The 18,093-nt window shown below is 42.4% G+C and overlaps 1 protein-coding gene across 2 annotated transcripts in view; it reads left to right on the top strand.

Annotated features, from left to right (window-relative positions):
* Positions 1 to 2,925: 2,925 nt before the first annotated feature.
* The window catches only part of NUF2 (NUF2 component of NDC80 kinetochore complex), a 29,774-nt gene continuing 14,606 nt past the window's right edge, over positions 2,926 to 18,093 (top strand). Inside the window, exons 1-9 of one of the 2 annotated variants that reach the window (XM_047841037.1) lie at positions 2,933 to 3,052; positions 3,817 to 4,157; positions 6,390 to 6,538; positions 7,788 to 7,862; positions 8,832 to 8,908; positions 9,420 to 9,481; positions 14,198 to 14,295; positions 15,437 to 15,510; positions 16,810 to 16,906. In XM_047841037.1, coding sequence (XP_047696993.1) covers positions 6,416 to 6,538; positions 7,788 to 7,862; positions 8,832 to 8,908; positions 9,420 to 9,481; positions 14,198 to 14,295; positions 15,437 to 15,510; positions 16,810 to 16,906 — 606 coding nt within the window. In that variant the 5' untranslated portion in view covers positions 2,933 to 3,052; positions 3,817 to 4,157; positions 6,390 to 6,415. Of the gene's footprint in view, positions 3,053 to 3,816; positions 4,158 to 6,389; positions 6,539 to 7,787; positions 7,863 to 8,831; positions 8,909 to 9,419; positions 9,482 to 14,197; positions 14,296 to 15,436; positions 15,511 to 16,809; positions 16,907 to 18,093 lie in introns of both variants that reach the window. The other variant, XM_047841038.1, reaches the window with a different exon arrangement.

The raw sequence follows: 18,093 nt of genomic DNA, 5'->3' as shown, positions 1-18,093 counted from the left end.
GCTTGAAAAATACCTCTTTGGCCACACTGGCCCCCTCCTCCTAGAGAGAAGTAGGGGCTGGGAAGGGGTTGAGGGAAGTGGTAGTTTGTTACAAAGTTTCCTGAAAGCTGTTAAGATGGGAAACTGAGGAATGATCAATTAAAGGCGTGTCAAGAATCAAGAGGTGAGCTGAAGCTGGAGACCAAGACTCGGTCATCTGTCCCCGTGTATTATTTCCTCGAGGGTGCCAGGGTAGGGATTTGTGGGATCCATTCAGGGGTAGTTTTGACAGCACCTGGGTCAGAGGCACTGGACACAGGGAGTTTGGACGCTGATAAACCCTGCAGTTTAGGCTGGGAAGGGAGGCAATGGCCTGAGGGCTAACAAGGATAATGAAATGAAAGAACAGATATTAGAGCATGTGAGGGTACACAGGTACCGAAAAACAAGATGCCACAGTTGTAAAGAATGCTATAGGTTTAAGTGTCTGCTGTAGTTAGTGTCTTTCTGGATGATGATGAAAACTCTAGAAAGTCTGAGATTTCTACCCTTCCAGTCTCTACCTCACACTGCTCAGTGGCAGGCAACTGAATTTTTCTTTTTAAAAAATGTTTATTTATTATTGAGAAACAGAGACAGAACACGAGCGGGGGAGGGGCAGACAGAGAGGGAGCCACAGGATCAGAAGCAGGCTCCAGGCTCTGAGCTGTCAACACAGAGCCTGATGCGGGGCTCGAACCCACAAACTGCGAGATTATGACCTGAGCCAAAGTCGGACGCTTAACCGACTAAGCCACCCAGGCACCCCTGGGCAACCGAATTTCTAAAAAATCACACTTACCCTTGCAACTGAGTTGATTTTAATAAATACCCATTTGCTTTTTCACACTTTTCATTCTAACAGAACTATCAAATTGCCACAGCTCTGGTAAAATTATCCCCCAACTGAACAGTTATGCTGTAGAGTTCTCTTGCTCATCCTTTACCTCAGTTTTTCCTCCCCCATTGGGTCCATTCTATTCTTGGCCTACACAGAGGTCACTCTTTTCTCGTTTGGACTCTCAACAGTTTACACATTTTGTTAAGCTCTTACCATTTACAAGATATTTTACCAGGGACCGGTATAAATACTATCAGTCAAAAGAACAGCTAACACTTTTTGATTGCCCACAATTCTTTTTTTTTTTTTTTTAATGTTTATTCATTTTTGAGAGAGGAGGGGGGAGGGCACAAAGAGAGAGGGAAACACAGAATCTGAAGCAGGACCCAGGCTCCAAGCCGTCAGCACACAGCCCGATGCAGGGCTCGAACCCACGAACCATGAGATCATGACCTGAGCAGAAGTTGGATGCTTAACCGACTGTGCTACCTAGGTGCCCCAAGGGCCCACAGTTCTGCCAGGTACTTTATATGAACTAATTCATTTAATCTTCATGACACCCTGTGAGTTGAATAGGAAGGTTATCTCCATTTTTGAACAGGTGGAGACCAGCTTAGGTTAAACAACTAGCCTGAGTTCACATAGGTAATAGTAAGTAGTGTGATCGGGGATTGAAACCCAGCTACTTCTGATTCCAGACCTGTGCTCTCTGTCCTTCAGTGTCCCCACTTCCCCTGCCTCTAAGGAGATGTGCTCCCGTAGAGGAAGTGTATGCACAAGTAATGAATTTGATTTGGCAAGTGCCAATGAAAGGTCGTTTTTCTCTCCTTTCCTCACTGACTCTCTGAGATCTCTAATATTCTATTTTCCTAACCTACTTTTGAGTTTTACTAAAGTCTGACTTTGAGATTTACCTAAGTACATGGGCTTAGATAGGGGAAAATTAGCCCTCGACTACTTAATATGGCATGTATTTGTTCGAAACGGTATAGACTTCTCTATGAATACGCACAACCAAGCACCAGAACGTCTACTTCCAACACAAGATTTTCAGCGTTTTCACTTTATTCAGTCCAGACTCCCCATCCAACATACGACCCTCACCAGCTAATACTCTATCCTGCCTGCAGTCAGACGCAGGTCCTATTATGGCCTCTCCGTGTCCCAAACCGCCATAAAACTTAAGGACTTCTCCAATGACAACTAGTCCAGTGTGCAACACTCTTGGCTTGTGATCATGTATGAAGTGCCCTTCACTGGGGGACCGGCACGTTTGGGGAACAGTTGGCGCTGGGAAGCACCTGTAGCGCCTGGCTTCTATGGAGAGATGCACGGAGGGAGGGAGGAGCTAAAATCGGGAGACCTGGGTTCTGCTCCAAACAGTGCCGCTTACTGTCTTGGTACAAATCACTGCTAACCCCCGTTCGCCTGTCGGCAAAGGTGAACGGCTTTGACCAGATGCACTCTTGGGTTCCATCCACCTCTCGAAGTCGTGCTCACCAACGCCGGATCAGGGGGCCTGTGTCAGGATACCGGCCGTGCTACTCACAGACTACCGTGCGCGTCCTTGGGCCAGCTCCATAACGTCTCTGATTCAGATCCCTCATCTGATGACAGTATCTATTCGCCCCTTCTTCCTTCCCCCCTTTTAACGTGGCCTAACAGAACGCGTGCGCTCACGGTCAATATCAGATCATCGGTATTATCATCACCCTGGGACTCACCCTGCCCCACGAGGAGCCCTACATCCTCTCCCTTCTCACTGTGAGCTTGGCTCAAGTCTCTAGGACGTGTTCGCTGGCTTTCGCTCTTCAACTTGGGCCCCAGACGCTCTCAAACGTCCGGGGGAAGGCCGCAGCACCCCACCCCCTTAACGTCCGACCCTTCCGGCGAACCGCGACGCCCCACGTCCTGCGGACTCCAGGTCCGACTGGACGCCGACGCCGCGAAAAAGGGTTCCGCTTGGAGTCGGGCGCGCTCGCTTCGCAGCACAAGCCCCGCCCGCCTGGAGTTCGTTGAGCCTTACGGGCACCCGGCGCGGCCGCCGCGCAGGAAGTGGGCTGGGCGGAGGGGGCGGGACTTCCAGGAGGAGGCGGCAAGTTTGAAAAGCGTCGACGGTTGTTGTCGGCCGACTTCTGCCTTCGCCTGCGGCACCTCCCGGGGCTCGCTGCTCTCCCGCCGGCGGCTGGCGCGGTAAGTGAACGCGAACGGACACGGGAGGACGGGAGGACGGGAGGACTGGAGCCCGGACGCCGGGCCTGGCAGTGTTTTCGTTGCGCGCAGCGCTGGGGAGGAGGCCGGAGAAGCCAGCCCCCGGGAGGTGGGGGCTCTTTGGATTTGGCGTTGGTCCCAGAAACAACCTAGGCTCCGTTCCTACGAAACGAACGAGTATTGTCTGGTGCCGCGTAGACTGTGTGAGAAGACACTTGAGCTGAAGCTGGCCATGTGCAGCTTGTATTTATATGTACTGTTAGTCCACTTATTTAGAAGGCGGTAGGGTTGAGATGCTCATCAACTTCCTGCAGATCTCCGTTGCTCACACATCGCTTACCCACAAAATCAAGAAAGGCAAACATACATGCTTAACCCAAACGTCGAAGGAAAGAGCCGTACATGTATGGCACTGTGCCTGCATGGGACGATCCTTTTCTCTGAACGACTTCGGGAAACTTTTTACAGTACTTAATTTATTGAGGTTGAGAGTCATTTCTGTTTGTTTTTGTTTATCGCCTTTGCCTCCCGGAATTTTGACTTCCATGAACTAGTTTGTGTTAGCAAAACGAAGTGTGTACAATTTAAGAGGTATTCTGCCAACGTCTACTCTGCCCAGCGTCTTTGGTGTTGCAAATACATAAGAAACCGGAGGGAGCATTAGCAGATAATCTCTGCTTCCTTGCTAAGCTCTCTGAGGGTCACTCTACGTATATTATTAGGTCATTTGTATGCTTTATCCCCAGAGAGAGCTCAGACGGTGTAGGTGGGAGGCCTTTCCCCCCACCGGCCAAAAAAGAATCGGAACTGAAATTGAAATTGGAAATGGCAGATGATTCCAAAAAGAAGCACTGGGAGTTTGGGAAACATCTTGGAGGAGACCAACGTGAAACAGAAAAGTCATTGAGTTACTAGATATTGGAAGGTTTCAGAAACCAACGCTAAAATTTGAATTTATGCCGTGGGTAGGGTAATTGAAGTATTTTTGTAACGATGTTACCTGAGGCATGTGATGTTTATAAGGGTTAATCTGATCACAGAGTGTGCAAGGCCGAGAGGAGAAGGATGTGCGACACTGATTACGAAGGTATTTTACACCTACTCTGTATCGTGATGATCTTTGATCCAGACGTAGCTTGTTGGTTTTTAAATCTGTGACTTAGATGAAAATGTGGAATGTGTATTTATGCTGAAAAGGACACCTAATATGTGAGGTGTGTCAGGATTTGGAGTCAGAAAGATGCGGGCTATGGAATGAAAGCTTGAATTTATGAAGGTCAGAGATGCGAAGTGCAAATCCTCACCTAAGGTTTCTCTAAGAAAAACATGGAGAAGTCCTGGCTTCATAAAAGTGGGTCACATTGGAGAAGTTCTGGGAGTTGTTAGTTGATTGTGGGTGTGTGCGTGAGTGTGTGTGTGTGTGTGTGTGTGTGTGTGTGTGTGAGAGAGAGAGAGAGAGAGAGAGAGAGACAGACAGACAGACAGACAGTAAGTGCTACAGTGGTAGACCAGAGCAGCAGTGGTCAGGGTCACTGTATTGATATGCTGCCCTCGGCAAACCATCTCTGGAGTCTCGTGTTCAGTTTAAGCATCAGATTTTAAGAAGGCATTGACCACAAAACAGTTGGTTTTAGAGGAAAGTGAGTAGAACAGTAAAGTCTCCAAAGTAATGTTGTGTGAGGAGCGACTATACTTACATCATGCTTAACCTTAGAGAAGAGGTGGCTGAACAGGGACGTGGTAGCTCTCTTCACACTTTTGAGAGTGGTGTCATGTAAACAGCGATGAACATGCTCTTTGTAGCTGCACTGACTGCAGAGAGGACCGGTGGGTGAAGGTCACAACGAACAGATTTCTGCACAGCCTGCCCAAGAGTTATCTAATCGTTAGAGCCATAGTGAAGCGGGAAGAAGTTGCCTTGAGAGTTAGTGAATTTTGTGATGTTTGCAACGTGTTCAAGCAGAAGTGGGAAGTTACTTGCCAATGGTCTTTCAGATTGGCTTTCTACGTTTATCAGAGTTGAGGCAAATTACCGAAGCTGCTTTTTAACTGTAGTGTTCTAAGAAACATTAGGAACCTAAAGAATTGGGTGTCCAGAGTTGTGGGTCATTTCAGTTGGTTTACAAAATTGAACATAGCCACACGGGATCTCTTGAGTTATGCTACTGCCTTACAGAGCCGGGGGGGGGGGGGGGGTCCGTATGTAATAAACCAGGTGTTGTTAACTGAGTGGCCGAGGCAGGGGCTGCTCTCGGGTGCTCCTCCTGCTGTTACCACTACTGCTGTTCTCCTGGGCACAGCTAGAAATACGAAGAAACTGAAAAAGCCTTGGCTTACCGGGGCTCCAAGTGTAGTGTCAGTTCTGTAAACACAATCCCAATACACTGTGGCAGGCGTTAGAACAGTTAAAGGCTCTAGGGCAGAGTTTCTTAACCTCAGCGATATCGACGATCGGATGGAATAATTCTTTGCTGTGGGGGCTGCCCTGTGCATTAGGTTGTTCAGCAGCGTGCTGGCCCTCTGCCCATAGGTCCCAGTAGCGCCCCCACTCCAGTCCAGACAACCAAAGATGTCTTCAGACATTGACAGATGTCCCCCCACTGGGGCGGGGGGGGGGGGGGGACATTGTGGGAACTACTGATCTAGGGGCACAGGCGGGAGTACCTCTGAGGGCCCTGAGGGGAAAGTGGTTTTTGTTGTTGTTTTTAAAGTTCTCTTCTCCGGTGATTGGAATTCCTACCAGTTACAGCATTCTATTCCTCCTGTATTGTTTCCCCTCTCTTCTTCCTATGTGCATCTTAAATCTTATTACCCGTCTCACTCTGTGTACATTGCATAGAATGTAAGGTCAGAGTTCGGTTTTATTATGTGCCCTCTGTTGCTACTGTTTATATACAGCTTCTGCTGATAGGGTTGCCTCTGTATCTTGGTTTGAAGAATAATTCTCAGGGCCAAACTTGTTAAACTCCATGCCCCCCAAATTTAAAAAAGAAAAAAAGCATGCTTTTTCAGGTATATTCATGCAAAGTCCTCTTTCCCATATGAAAGAGAACAGCATTAGGAAACTTAGAGAACGATGGTGCCATTTCAGAATAAAAGACATTTTAGTATCCGTGTATCCACATTTATAATTCAGATGTATGATGTAGGATATTTATATATATGTCATTTGTGTTCTCTTACTGGGATGTTTGATGATAGTTATCACTACTATGAATATTCAACCTCGGCTTGTTAATTTTACTCCTGTTTATCAGCTTCTGGATCAAGAGATCAGCTGCTCTTGCCAGGTTACTGATCTTTGTTTTTCTTCCTTCAGACTCAGGCTAGCAGGACATTCCCAGGATGGAAACTCTGTCTTTCCCCAGATACAATGTAGCGGAGATTGTGATTCATATTCGCAACAAAATCTTAACAGGAGCTGATGGTAAAAACCTCTCCAAGAGTGATCTTTATCCAAATCCAAAGGTAATATGTGATTTGCATGTGGGTGATGGCATTTAAATACAAATGAAACTACTTAGGTCTGCAGTGTTTGTGGAGAAGGGCATGTATGCTACCTTTTGATGTAAGCCAGTCATTTTAATCCAGAAACAGTCTCTCACTTCTTGTAATTTTAAAATCATGTTAAGTCTGTATCTGGGGTGACTTCTACATTTCCATTAGGAATTCAATTCTTTAATATGGTAGTTTTCTTAAAAAAAAAAAAAAACAAACCTTCTAAATCATAAGCGTATTAAAGTATATTAAATTTTTTATGATTATTGGAGTGGTGGTCTGAGTGCATTATTTATTGGTAGGGCTTGAAGGAACCTATTCCAGGTGGTTTCCAACCACAAAAAAATTGTTTAGAAACAATTCTCTTTGGAAGCTTGTAGATTAATTTTCTTGCATTGTGCCCCAAGGGGGGATTGAGTTGTTTTGACAGGCATCGTTCTTATTTCTTTAGTTATTAAATGCAAAAATGAACTATTTATGTGTCACAGAAAATCCCAGAGTCTCCTTCCATTTTCCTGTGTTGGTCTTGAAGTGATAACATAATAAAACCTGGTTTAATGATGTAGAACTCAAACGTGGTGATCTCAGTGCCTTTTTAATTCTTTAAAAGGGAATGAATAATCTCCCAATAAATGAACTTGTATATGGAACAGAACAGGTTCTACAGGCCAGCGTTTGGCAACTAGTGTATTAGAAAACATTTAAAAAATCCCAGGCTACCCTGTTAAGTTTATATCCCCAAGGTCATGGTGTTCACTTAAACTGTTAACATCTCGGGAAACCTTAACATCTAGAACATGAACTAAGTTTGCCCATGGTCTTTGTTTAAAAAATGAAAAGAAAACAGAACACCCCACCCTCAGTGTGCTTTAATTTTTGCCACATGTCTGCAATCTGTTTTGAAAGACTAACTCTTCTTCCCTTCCCTAATGTGGATGGATTGCTTGGATTGGATTGGGTTGCACTGAATATACTTGCTCTCATTCTGTTCGGAAGCTTAGACAAATAATCTTATTCACTACCTACTACATCTGAACAGACTGGTAAGTGTAGAAGTGTGTTAAAATTTGGAAAAATTGAATATTTCAAGGGCAGTAGAGCCATTTTGTTTCTCTTTTCTTCTCTGCACCCAGTGGTGACAATATTGGATGGTGACGATGATAGTGACACAGCATTGCAGTCACGCATCCGAGTGCGAACAGTTGTTTTTCTCTTGTAGCCCGAAGTCTTGAACATGATCTACATGCGAGCCTTGCAAATAGTGTATGGGATTCGACTGGAGCATTTTTTCATGGTGGGTTTAAGATGAGGCAGAATTATGTTCTTTTGCTGTATTTCTCTCGTTCGCATCGCGTGCTGGTTTCAGGATAAGAAGTTCTCGACTTTGCTTTTAACAAAGTCAAAGGCTTATGTAAAATTAATGTCACCCACAGAAGATCTTAGGCATAATAGTGGCTTATGTTGATAGCCTTAGTAAGACAAGAACAGAAGTAAAAGACTTAAGTGGCACGACTCCTCGACGCTGTGCAGGTATTCACAGACGTACAGACTGGTCTGCAGAGACAATAATGAACGACAGCGGAGCCTTCACAGATTCTGTTTTCTTCCGGGGCAGGACTCCCAAAATAGGGGAGAAGATATGCACTAAGATCGGGAAAAAATGAAATGAGGCAACTGAGCTTTTAGCAAATTAGGTATTTCTAGTAGGAAAGGTCATTTTTCTTAATTTTGTCGTTGTTACATCTTTAGGGCATTATCTGAATGAAGTTTTAACTAAAAATGTAGTATCTTTAGAATCTCACCAGTATGATTACATGTTGTTTAAAAATCAAAGGCTTTGCTGCTTATTTGCTATGAAATCTCGCTAAGGCTTAGTTTCTTTGTTTATAAAATAGGGTCTTGTAAAAATTGAAAAAGAATATGTCCTAGCCTGTCCTAGGGTTCTTGTGAAAATTAAAAAAGAATATGTATAAAATGCTTAGCCTAGTTCCTGATATCTAATAAGTGCTAGCCTTACCCCTCCATTGTTTCATTCGTTTGAAACATCTTTACTGAGCACCTGCTGTGAACCTAGTATTATAATATTAGCAACAACTCTAGTTTAGTGCTAGGATCTATATTGTTGGCTGAATTTAAAAAAATTTTTAATGATAATAGGATTATTTTAATCTTAACTTATGATTAAAGTTATCTTGAGGTTGAAGATTTTTCTCGTTTTGTCTAATGAGTGTATAACTTAGATTTTGTGATGTGTCACATCTAGATGCCCGTGAACTCAGAAGTCATGTATCCACATATCATGGAAGGCTTCTTGCCAGTTAGCAATTTGTTTATTCATCTGTGAGTAAAGTGCTTTTATTTTCTTAGACTACCTACATTCACATGTGCATTACATTAAGCTTTCTTAATGACAGGGTTTCTTGGAGAAAGAATTTCTATCATCTCCCTCTCCACTCCATCAGTACATTCAAAATTGCAGACTTTCCCCGGGATAGAACTAACTGCCTCCCTCTGTGGCACTTTCAGTCCTGCTTGCGATGGAAGTTTTGAGATGTTGTGAATCTAAAATTGTTGGGAGTGTTTTGGGTTCTTAAAGAGTCCTAGTACCTCTAAGTGTGTGTTGTTTATTAGAATTTATACCTTGGTATTTTATACCTTGGTATGGCATGAATACCCGTATAGTGTGCAGAAAACATAGGTTTCTGCACTGCAGGATTATGCACGGTAGTAGGCTTCCGACTTGGTCTTTTGACGTTGGGAAACGTCTCCAGAGAGCTCTCTGAAAATGAAATGTTTATGTCCTATGGTTTGTATATAATTTACGACATTCTTTCTCTCCTTCGTCTTCAAGGGACTCCTTTCTGCCCATCTGTCGGGTGAATGACTTTGAGATTGCTGATATCCTATATCCAAGTAAGTGGGAATTTGAAACAGTTTTTAATATCTGACTTCAATCTCATATATTACCTTTCCATTAATACATGTTAAAAAAAAAACTGTAGGAAATTGGCTTTAGAAAGTATATCCCATTCTTAAGGATGAATTTTTTCATATCCTATGACTGGACTTTTTTCTTTTGTAGATCTGCAGAAAAGCTCTTTTCTTGATCTGTTTTTCTTAACTCCTTACATTTAAAAAACACTCTGTAAATTGAAAATAAGCTTATGAGTAATATACAAGCTGTGATATTGCATAGCGGATTCTTCATACCAATTTTATCAAATGTAACAATTACTTTTTACCATGAAGAGAATATCTTTTAGCACTGCTAAGAAGAGCCTTGATATTAGATTAAAAGGTCAATTTCTCTTAACTATTTAAATGTCCTTAATTCGTTTGACTCTTTGATATATGTCTATTTACTTTTTAAAGTTTATTTATTTTGAGAGAGAGAGAGAGAGAGAGAGAGAGAGAGAGAGAGAGAGAGAGAGAGAATCCCAAGCAGGCTCTGCAGTGTCAGTGCAAAGCCAGTGTGGGGCTTGAACCCAAGAACTGGGAGATCATGACCTGAGCTGTAGTCAGACGCTTACCCGGCCAATCCACCCAGGCACCCCTGACTCTTTGATATTTCTATGTCAAGTTATTTTATGTTGCAAGAGATTCAGTGTGCCATTTAAAACTGTGTTTTTTTCCTCTTTCTGATGTAATTTTCTGTTTTGTTTATCGATCTATAATTTACACAAAATAAAACTTCACCAATTTTAAATTATAATTAAGTGAATCTTAACAGGCATATATGGTTGTATAGCCACTGCCACAGTCACATATAGAGATTTCGATGACGCTGCGAGAGTTCTCTCAGGTCCTTTGCCGTTGGTTACTTCTGACCGACGCCCCTTCCCTTGCGACTGCTGGGCTGCTTTCTGTCACTGTAGTTTCTTGACTTTCCTAACATTTGATATAAACGAAATAATCTGTAGCCTTTTGCATTTGGCTTCCTCAACTTAGAATGCTTTTGAGATTCATCCATGTTAATTGTATTTACTAGTACTTTGTTTCTTTTTATTTTGGAATAATATTCTCTTGAAAGTATAAACCACAACTTATTTACCCAATGATTTACTCGGGGACCAGTTGAGAGACATTCGAAGTGTTTCCAATTTTTGGCTGTTATGAACAAAGCTGCTCCGAACGTTAGGTTACAAGTCTTTGTAAGAACATGTGTTTCCATTTCTCCGGGTAAATACCTTGCGGCAGAAATGCTGGTTCACGGGGCAAACGCATACTTCCTGTTTTAGGCAGTTGCCAGAGGTTCTCCAAAGTGGCTGCACCGTACCATCGGCAACATCTGGTCATTTCAGTTGTTTCATATCCTCTCGTGACTTGCTTGGTATCAGAAGTGTTTAATTTTGGCCATTTTAGTGGCTACGTAGTTTTATCTCATGGTTTTAATTTTCATTTCCCTGATGACTAATAGCAACATGTTTTCATATACTTATTTGTTATCCATGTATCTTCTCTGGTGTAGTGTCTTTTTGAATCATTTGCTTGGGTTTGTTTGTTTAATTAATTAACTAATTTATGTTTTGGATTGTCTTACTGAATTGTAAGGCTTCTTCAAATATGAAAATACATAACTTCCCAGATATGTATTATGCAAGTATTTTCTGCCCATCTATTACTTGCCTTTTTAATTTTATAATAGTGTCTTTTGAAGAGCAAAATATATTTCCATTTTGAAGATTCTAATTGATCAATTTTTTCTTTTATGATTCATAAAACCAGTTTTTTGTGTGTACTATTAAAAAATCTTGGTTGCTAAGATTTACTCAGGATATTTTGCTTTAAGCATTATAGTTTTAGCTTTTACTACTTAATGCTTGAAGTTTTATATATTATGTAAGGTCAAGGTTCATATTTTTTCCTTTTTGCATATACTCATCATTATTCCAGCACCACTTGTTTAAAAGAGTATTCTTTTTTTTTTTTTTTTTAAAGTTTCTGTATTTACTTAGAGTGCGCAGGAGGGGCAGAGAGAATAAGAAAAAAAGAGATTCCAAGCAGGCTCTGCACCGCCAGCATGGAGCCCGATGTGGGGCTCAAACCCGCGAACTGTGAGATCATGACCTGAGTCGAAATGCGGAGTTGGACGCTTAACCGACTGAGCCACCCAGGCGCCCCTGAAAAGATTATTCTTTTCCCATGGAATTAACCTTAACACTTTTTGTAAAAAATCAGTTGACCAAACACTGCACACCTATTAGAATAGGAAAAATCTGGAACACTGATAATATCAAATGCTGGTGGTTTATTGCCAAACTCCTGAGTGAGCTTTGGTGTTTCCCCTTTTTAGGGAACTTATACACTTCATTTAAGTTGGCAATTTATTAACATAAAGTTGTTCGTAATTTTCCTGTATCATTTTTAACAGTCTTTGGGCTCAGTAGTGAAGTCCCCTGTCTCATTCTAATATTTATCATTTCTTTTTCACTCTTGTTTTTCCCGGACCCGTCTGGCTAGAGGCTTATCAATTTTATCTTTTTGGAGAACCAGGCTTTGATTTCATTGATTTTTCTGTATTTTATTTCTGTTCTCTATTTTATTGGTTTCTGGGCTTATTGTTATTCCTTCTCTTCTCATGCTTTGGATTTGCTCTTTATTTTCCCACTGTTTGTTTTTTTTTGTTTGTTTGTTTTCTTTTTTTAAGTAGAAGCTGAGGACATGAATGTGACAGCTTTCTTCTTTCCTAATACAGGTGTTTAGTGCTATAAATTTCCCTTTCGTCCTGCTTTAGCTGCATCCCACACACTGATGACAGGTTGTTTCTTCTGCGTGTGTTGTGCGCGTGTGTGTGTGCACTCATGTACACATGCACGTGTGCCTTAGGAGTGTAAATTTAAGCTTGTCTTCAACAGTCTGTCTTTAACAGAGTAGTCCTGCGGTCTTCTGCTTCTGGGGTTGAGGCCACATCCCTCCTGAGATACTTTTTTGCCTTTGGCAGTTGTTCCGGGGTTATCATTGGACAAAGATCACTTTTTAATTCCTAATTTCAGTAGTTCTCAGACCACATATATAGTTGAATTCAAACCGGAAATCCCTATGGTAGTCGGCTCCAGGTTTAGAATTCTCAGTGTTTGTCTTCTTGCCGGAGATAAGGCCAAGAGACAGTGTTACCTGACATTTTCCTCACTGGCGTGAGAGATTTTCTTTCCCTAGTCTACCTTTCCACTAGACACGTCGCCTTCTAGCATCCCACGTCTTCTGGGGCCTCTCCGTTCCAATTCCCAAGGCATTTGCAACTCTTCCTACATGAAAGTTCATAATCCAAACCACTTGCTTATTTAGTCTGGACTTATCTCTTTTGGTTCTCCTCCGTCTGGTTGCTTATAAGACTTTCTCCTTATTGTAAGTTTTTAGCAGTTCGATTATGATGTGCTTTTTGGGGCATTTCTCTTTGTTGTGTTCCCCCTGACCCAACTTAGATTTGCTCACTTCCTTGCCTATGTCTATAGTGTCTATCAAATTTGGAAAATATTCAGATACCTGTTATAAGTTTTTTCTGCCAGTCCTCCTTTTGGTGGGGCTCCGATGACACATTTGTTATGCTACTTGATGTCTCTCGGCTCATAGATACACTATTCATTTTTTCTCTCTGGCCTTGTAGATAGGTTTGATTGTCCTGTCTTCATTTTCACTAATATATCCATCTCTCAGGCCGTTCTGCTGTTCATCCCATCTGGTGTATTTTTCATTTCAGATATTTTATTTTTTAAGTATAAAAGTTTGATTGGGCCTTTAAAAAGAAATTCTTCCCCGGGGCACCTAGGTGGCTCAGTCTCAGTTAAGCTTCACACTTCTGCTCAGGTCATGATCTCACGGTTCATGAGTTTGAGCCCCACATCAGGTTCTGTGCTGACAGCTTGGAGCCTGGAGCCTGCTTCTGATTCTGTCTGTCTGTCTGTCTGTCTGTCTGTCTCTCTCTCTCTCTCTCTCTCTGTCTCTCTGCAACTTTCCACCCCCCACCAACCCTGTTCACACTCTGCCTTCTCTCTCAAAAATAAACATTAAAAAAAATTAAAAATCATCCCTTTATAATGCTGATGTGTTTCTCTGTGTTCCTGAACAAACGATATCTGTATAGAATAAAGGCTGTCAGGAAGATATTAGTTTGGAGAGGCCAAGGCCTCTAGATCTGGTAAATTCTAGTTGCCTTGGGCTCTCCAAACTCCACACTCTATCTCTGTGACTGAGCAGGACCTGTGAGTTCTGATGGTGTCCTTCCCTCCCCGCCTGAAAAGTCCCAAGTAGCAGGCTGGTGCATGAACAGGCTTCACTCATGCGTTTGTCTTGGGGACTGCTGTCCTGTGGTGCCTGTTGTCCGGTGTCTAAAATCTGTTGTTTCATATATTTTGTCTGGTTTCCTAGTTGTTTAAGATGGGAGAGTAAATCTGCTCCCTATCATTCTCTCTCAGCCAGAAATGATTTGCCTTTTTTTTTCTTTTTTAGTTATTAATACAAAGATCATTCTGATCTTTATATTAGAGCACATTTTTTTTTTCACTTTGGCTAATTATAGCACATTCTCAGTTTTATTCTATAAACTGAGCCACGTATATAGTGGGAGAGGATGAATTTTTATTTTCACATTGTCTCCAAGATTTATTTAAGGAGTCTTGCTTTCTGTTTTAGAGGCAAAACGAACAAGTCGGTTTTTAAGTGGCATTATCAACTTTATTCACTTCAGAGAAGCGTGCCGTGAGACATACATGGAATTTCTTTGGCAATACGTAAGATTTAAATATATTTTGGGGTCACATAGCAGATCAGTAACATCATTTCTGAGCTACTAACCTGTTTTGAAATAGTTGTCGTGGGTATCTAATTGTCGTATGGCTGTTAGAGCCCAATTTATTTTAACATTTATGTGAAGTTGAAGATCTTAATGATTGGAAAACATCTATCAAAAGGAGATTTTCTTTGCTATTTGATCCTGTTAGGGAACTTCTGTTCCCTTTTGTTTTCTTCTTGTAGCTGAGGCTCCTTTTCCTGTATTAGGAATTGTAAGGGAAGAGAAATAGTAACGAATCTGTTTTTATTTAATTAGATATTTGAGATTTATATTTGCTTTCTAAAAAATAGCCTAAAAGGATGTTCTGTTTATCAAGCTTGCCCAACATTGTGTTACAAGATTCAAGCCAAGTAAATCACTCTAACAGATGGAAACTCATTTCGTCAACAATTTAGAGAATTTGGAAAGATTATGGGTCATCTGTGTGATTTGTTTCCATCTGTCCTCAGTGTGGGGTTATCATATCTTAGAAGAGTGCCACAGGACCACCAGACAATTAGAACTTAAGCTCCAGCTACACTGAGTGTATATGTAAGTGCTTCCTTGCACAAATCACGTTAAGCTTATACTTCCTCAACATCACACACTCTCCAGAGCTCACACACGTATTTGCTAACACACACAGAAACATACAGTTTTGCTTGGCTGATTTCTCATTTTTTAAGCCACAGCTCAAACATCTGTTGGTTTTACGAAGCTCCGGGGACACTCCTCCCCAGCCGTTACCCACGTCGGGTTTGGGTGTCATCGTATCTAGTCCTGTAGCAGGTTGCTCTGCGGTCTTCCGTGCGTGTGTCTGACTCTTCAAGGAGCTACTTAAGTCCGAAGTGTAACTTCGCCTTCTTGGGTATTGTTCCTGGCACTTAGCGCAGTGCCTGCCTGTGGTAGGAACTTGGCATTTATGTGTGAACAAGAAAGTTTCTAGTTCACTCATCACGAATGCCTGTTCTCTCTTAAATTTCTTATTTCTGATGGTGAAAGACGAGGGGTAAGCATTCTGTGGTGTGAACCGGTAGATGTTTTTTTAAATACATCGCTGTTTATATTGAAAAGCACTAATACAAAATTTGCTTTAACAGAAATCTTCTGTGGACAAAATGCACCAGTTGAATACTGCACACCAGGAGGCATTGATGAAACTGGAGAGACTTGAGTAAGTCGGAGATTTACGAATAAGTACGGTTTCGGGACGCAGAGTGAATCGCGGGTGGGACTTTGCAGTCCTGCGGTCCCCTTCAGGTCTCCCCCACTGCCCTCTCTAAATAGCAGACGGTCTAAGTTTACCTGTTCTAAAAAGAAAAACTAGCTTTCCTTCTTTCTGACTCTTCGTACCTAATATATTCTTTAACTTTATCCTTGTGGTTAGTGAAATTAGCCTGAGATGTGTAAAGCTGTGAACTTACCTCCTAAATTGTGTCCGGAGTTACTAGTGTAGGGGACTAACTGGACTCTGTTCCTTAATGTCTGTTAATTCTGGGCAAATTTTACTCCTTCAACAGAGCTTTGTTTTGCTTCGTTGGTCAGCGGGGAGAGTCATTCAGGAGTTGTGATTTCTTGGCAGGTACATAGACTTTGAGCAGAGGGATTTTTTTTTTTATCCCTTCTGATTTCTTGACGGTTTTGAGTTGACCTGCTTCGGGGAGAACGTTCCTCACCTGTCCGTGTGTAGATTTAGAGACAGCCAGAAGCTGTGAAGTCTAGGGGTAGGAGGCAGGTAGTAAAATTTAACAGGTAAATTTGGCGTGTGCCAAGGGAAAAGATGAGTAACAAACCAGGAGCAGGTGTTTCCAGCATGTGCAGCAGAACGGCCCTGTCCCTAATGAAGCCTGGTACACAGATGTACAAACCAGGAGCCAAAGGATGAGAGAAAAATGGGCAAAGGTTGAAAACGGGATTTACGGAGGAATACGTGCAAATAGCCAGTTAAAAATATGTCAAGATTATTCAGCGCACTAGCAGCCAGGGAAGTGATAACAAAAACCAGTTCTAGACCGCGTCTCAAAACCGAAGTTGAGAGCCACCCGCAGGGCAGAGACCTTTACGTGGGCAAGTGCTGTTAGGAAGGACGGGCAGAGTAAAGGAATGCGGGGTCCAGGAGAGAGAGGGGAGGAGAGCAGCCAGGCAGGAACCAGCACGAACAGAAAGGGATGTCCCTCCCCTCGTGTCAGGAGCCGAGTTAGAAGGGGCGGGTATGAGTGCAGAGGAGTCCATCCATAGATTGGGTGGTGGGAGGCCGAAGGAGCCCATCTGATTTTTATTTTCCATGTCGTAGAGGTCAGGTCATCTATTTTAAACCCCTGTCACATGAAAGGATGAGAATTCAGAAACATGAAAACAGATAGTTTTTTGTTTCTTGTTTTTCCATCTGAGTTATTTGAGGACAGGGACGGTTTTGGCCTTGCACAGTTAAGAACTTGCTATGTGTCATTTTAATCTATTTTGCTATGTTTAGTTCTGTTCCAGTCGAAGAACAAGCAGAGTTCAAGCAGCTTTCAGATGATATTCAGGAGCTGCAGCAATCACTGAATCAAGAGTTTCGCCAGAAAACGGTATCAGCTGTGTTGACCGTAAAAATGAAACAGTCCCTTAATCTTATCAGCAAAAATGGGTTCATGTGGGAAGAGCAGAGAGTTGCAACTCGGTATACGTCAGCTGAGCACGAGCCGAGGGCTAGTCCGGCAAGGAGAGCGATGTTACTTTATGGAGAAGGAGGGGGTTGGGAGGGGCGACTTTGAAAGAAAGTCCACGGAAGAAAAGCAGAAGTTGAGGTTGCTGGTGGCTTCTCCTTGGCTGAGTGGCGCGGTGGTTGGGGGAGTTGATTCCCAGTGGAGATGCCATGAACCTCCTGCCAGCATTGGGCCTGCGGTTGCCGAGGCTTCCCGTAATTGACATGGAGTGGTGCGGGGTGAGGGCTCCCCCTCCTGGCCTCCCGACTCCATGTGAGCGAGGTCTCGTTTTATTTTCACGGTTGTTAGCTTAAAATTGAAAAACACCGCTTTTTTTTTTTTGGTGGGTGTGGAGGGGTAAAGGCATGTTACTTTCAGTTGCTAAAGATACAGGGTACATTGCTGTGCCCACTTGTGCCCCTTAGAATGGATGTATACTTCTGTTGACCATGAGTTATTTATTCGTGTTGTCAGGGTTATACGCTGTCTCGTTGACTAGGGTTTTTTAGGATTTCCCTTTTTCTACTCCCGCTGTTCCCAAACTGTCCCATGGCACCCTGGACACCACAGCGAACCCGCAGGGGTGCTTCAGGATATTTTAAAATTTCAAGGGAGACAGTGATAATCAGCATCTGCCATACCCTGCTTGAACCACCAGTTCAAGATAGTCCACAGTTCCAACAACTCACATTACCTTCCTTTCGTATCTTTGTGAACCTGGGTTTTGACATTGGCCGTGCTAAAAAACCAAGACTACGTGAAAAAATCTCAGAACAGGAAATGAGAATATCTGAGTCCAATCTGATTCCAAGATGTGTGCATTTGTGCAGTGTGCAACAGGTACACACATCCAATTTGGGAGTAGTTGTGGTTATTTGAGAATAAAATAAACATCTTTTTCTTTCAATTTGTATATATTGCTTTTTCAAAGGGTTACTGAGTTGTTAGGACATAAGTACTTACGCACTTATTTGGACTTGACTGCTTAGCAGAGTTGCTGTTAGATACTTGTTTTGGAGCAGTGGTATCACGAATAGATAAGTTTGAGAATATATATTATGGTCTAATCC

This window comes from Prionailurus viverrinus, chromosome F1 (assembly GCF_022837055.1).
Source record: "Prionailurus viverrinus isolate Anna chromosome F1, UM_Priviv_1.0, whole genome shotgun sequence".
In the NCBI taxonomy this organism is placed as follows: domain Eukaryota; kingdom Metazoa; phylum Chordata; class Mammalia; order Carnivora; family Felidae; genus Prionailurus; species Prionailurus viverrinus.
This window is presented reverse-complemented; position numbering and strand designations above follow the sequence as displayed.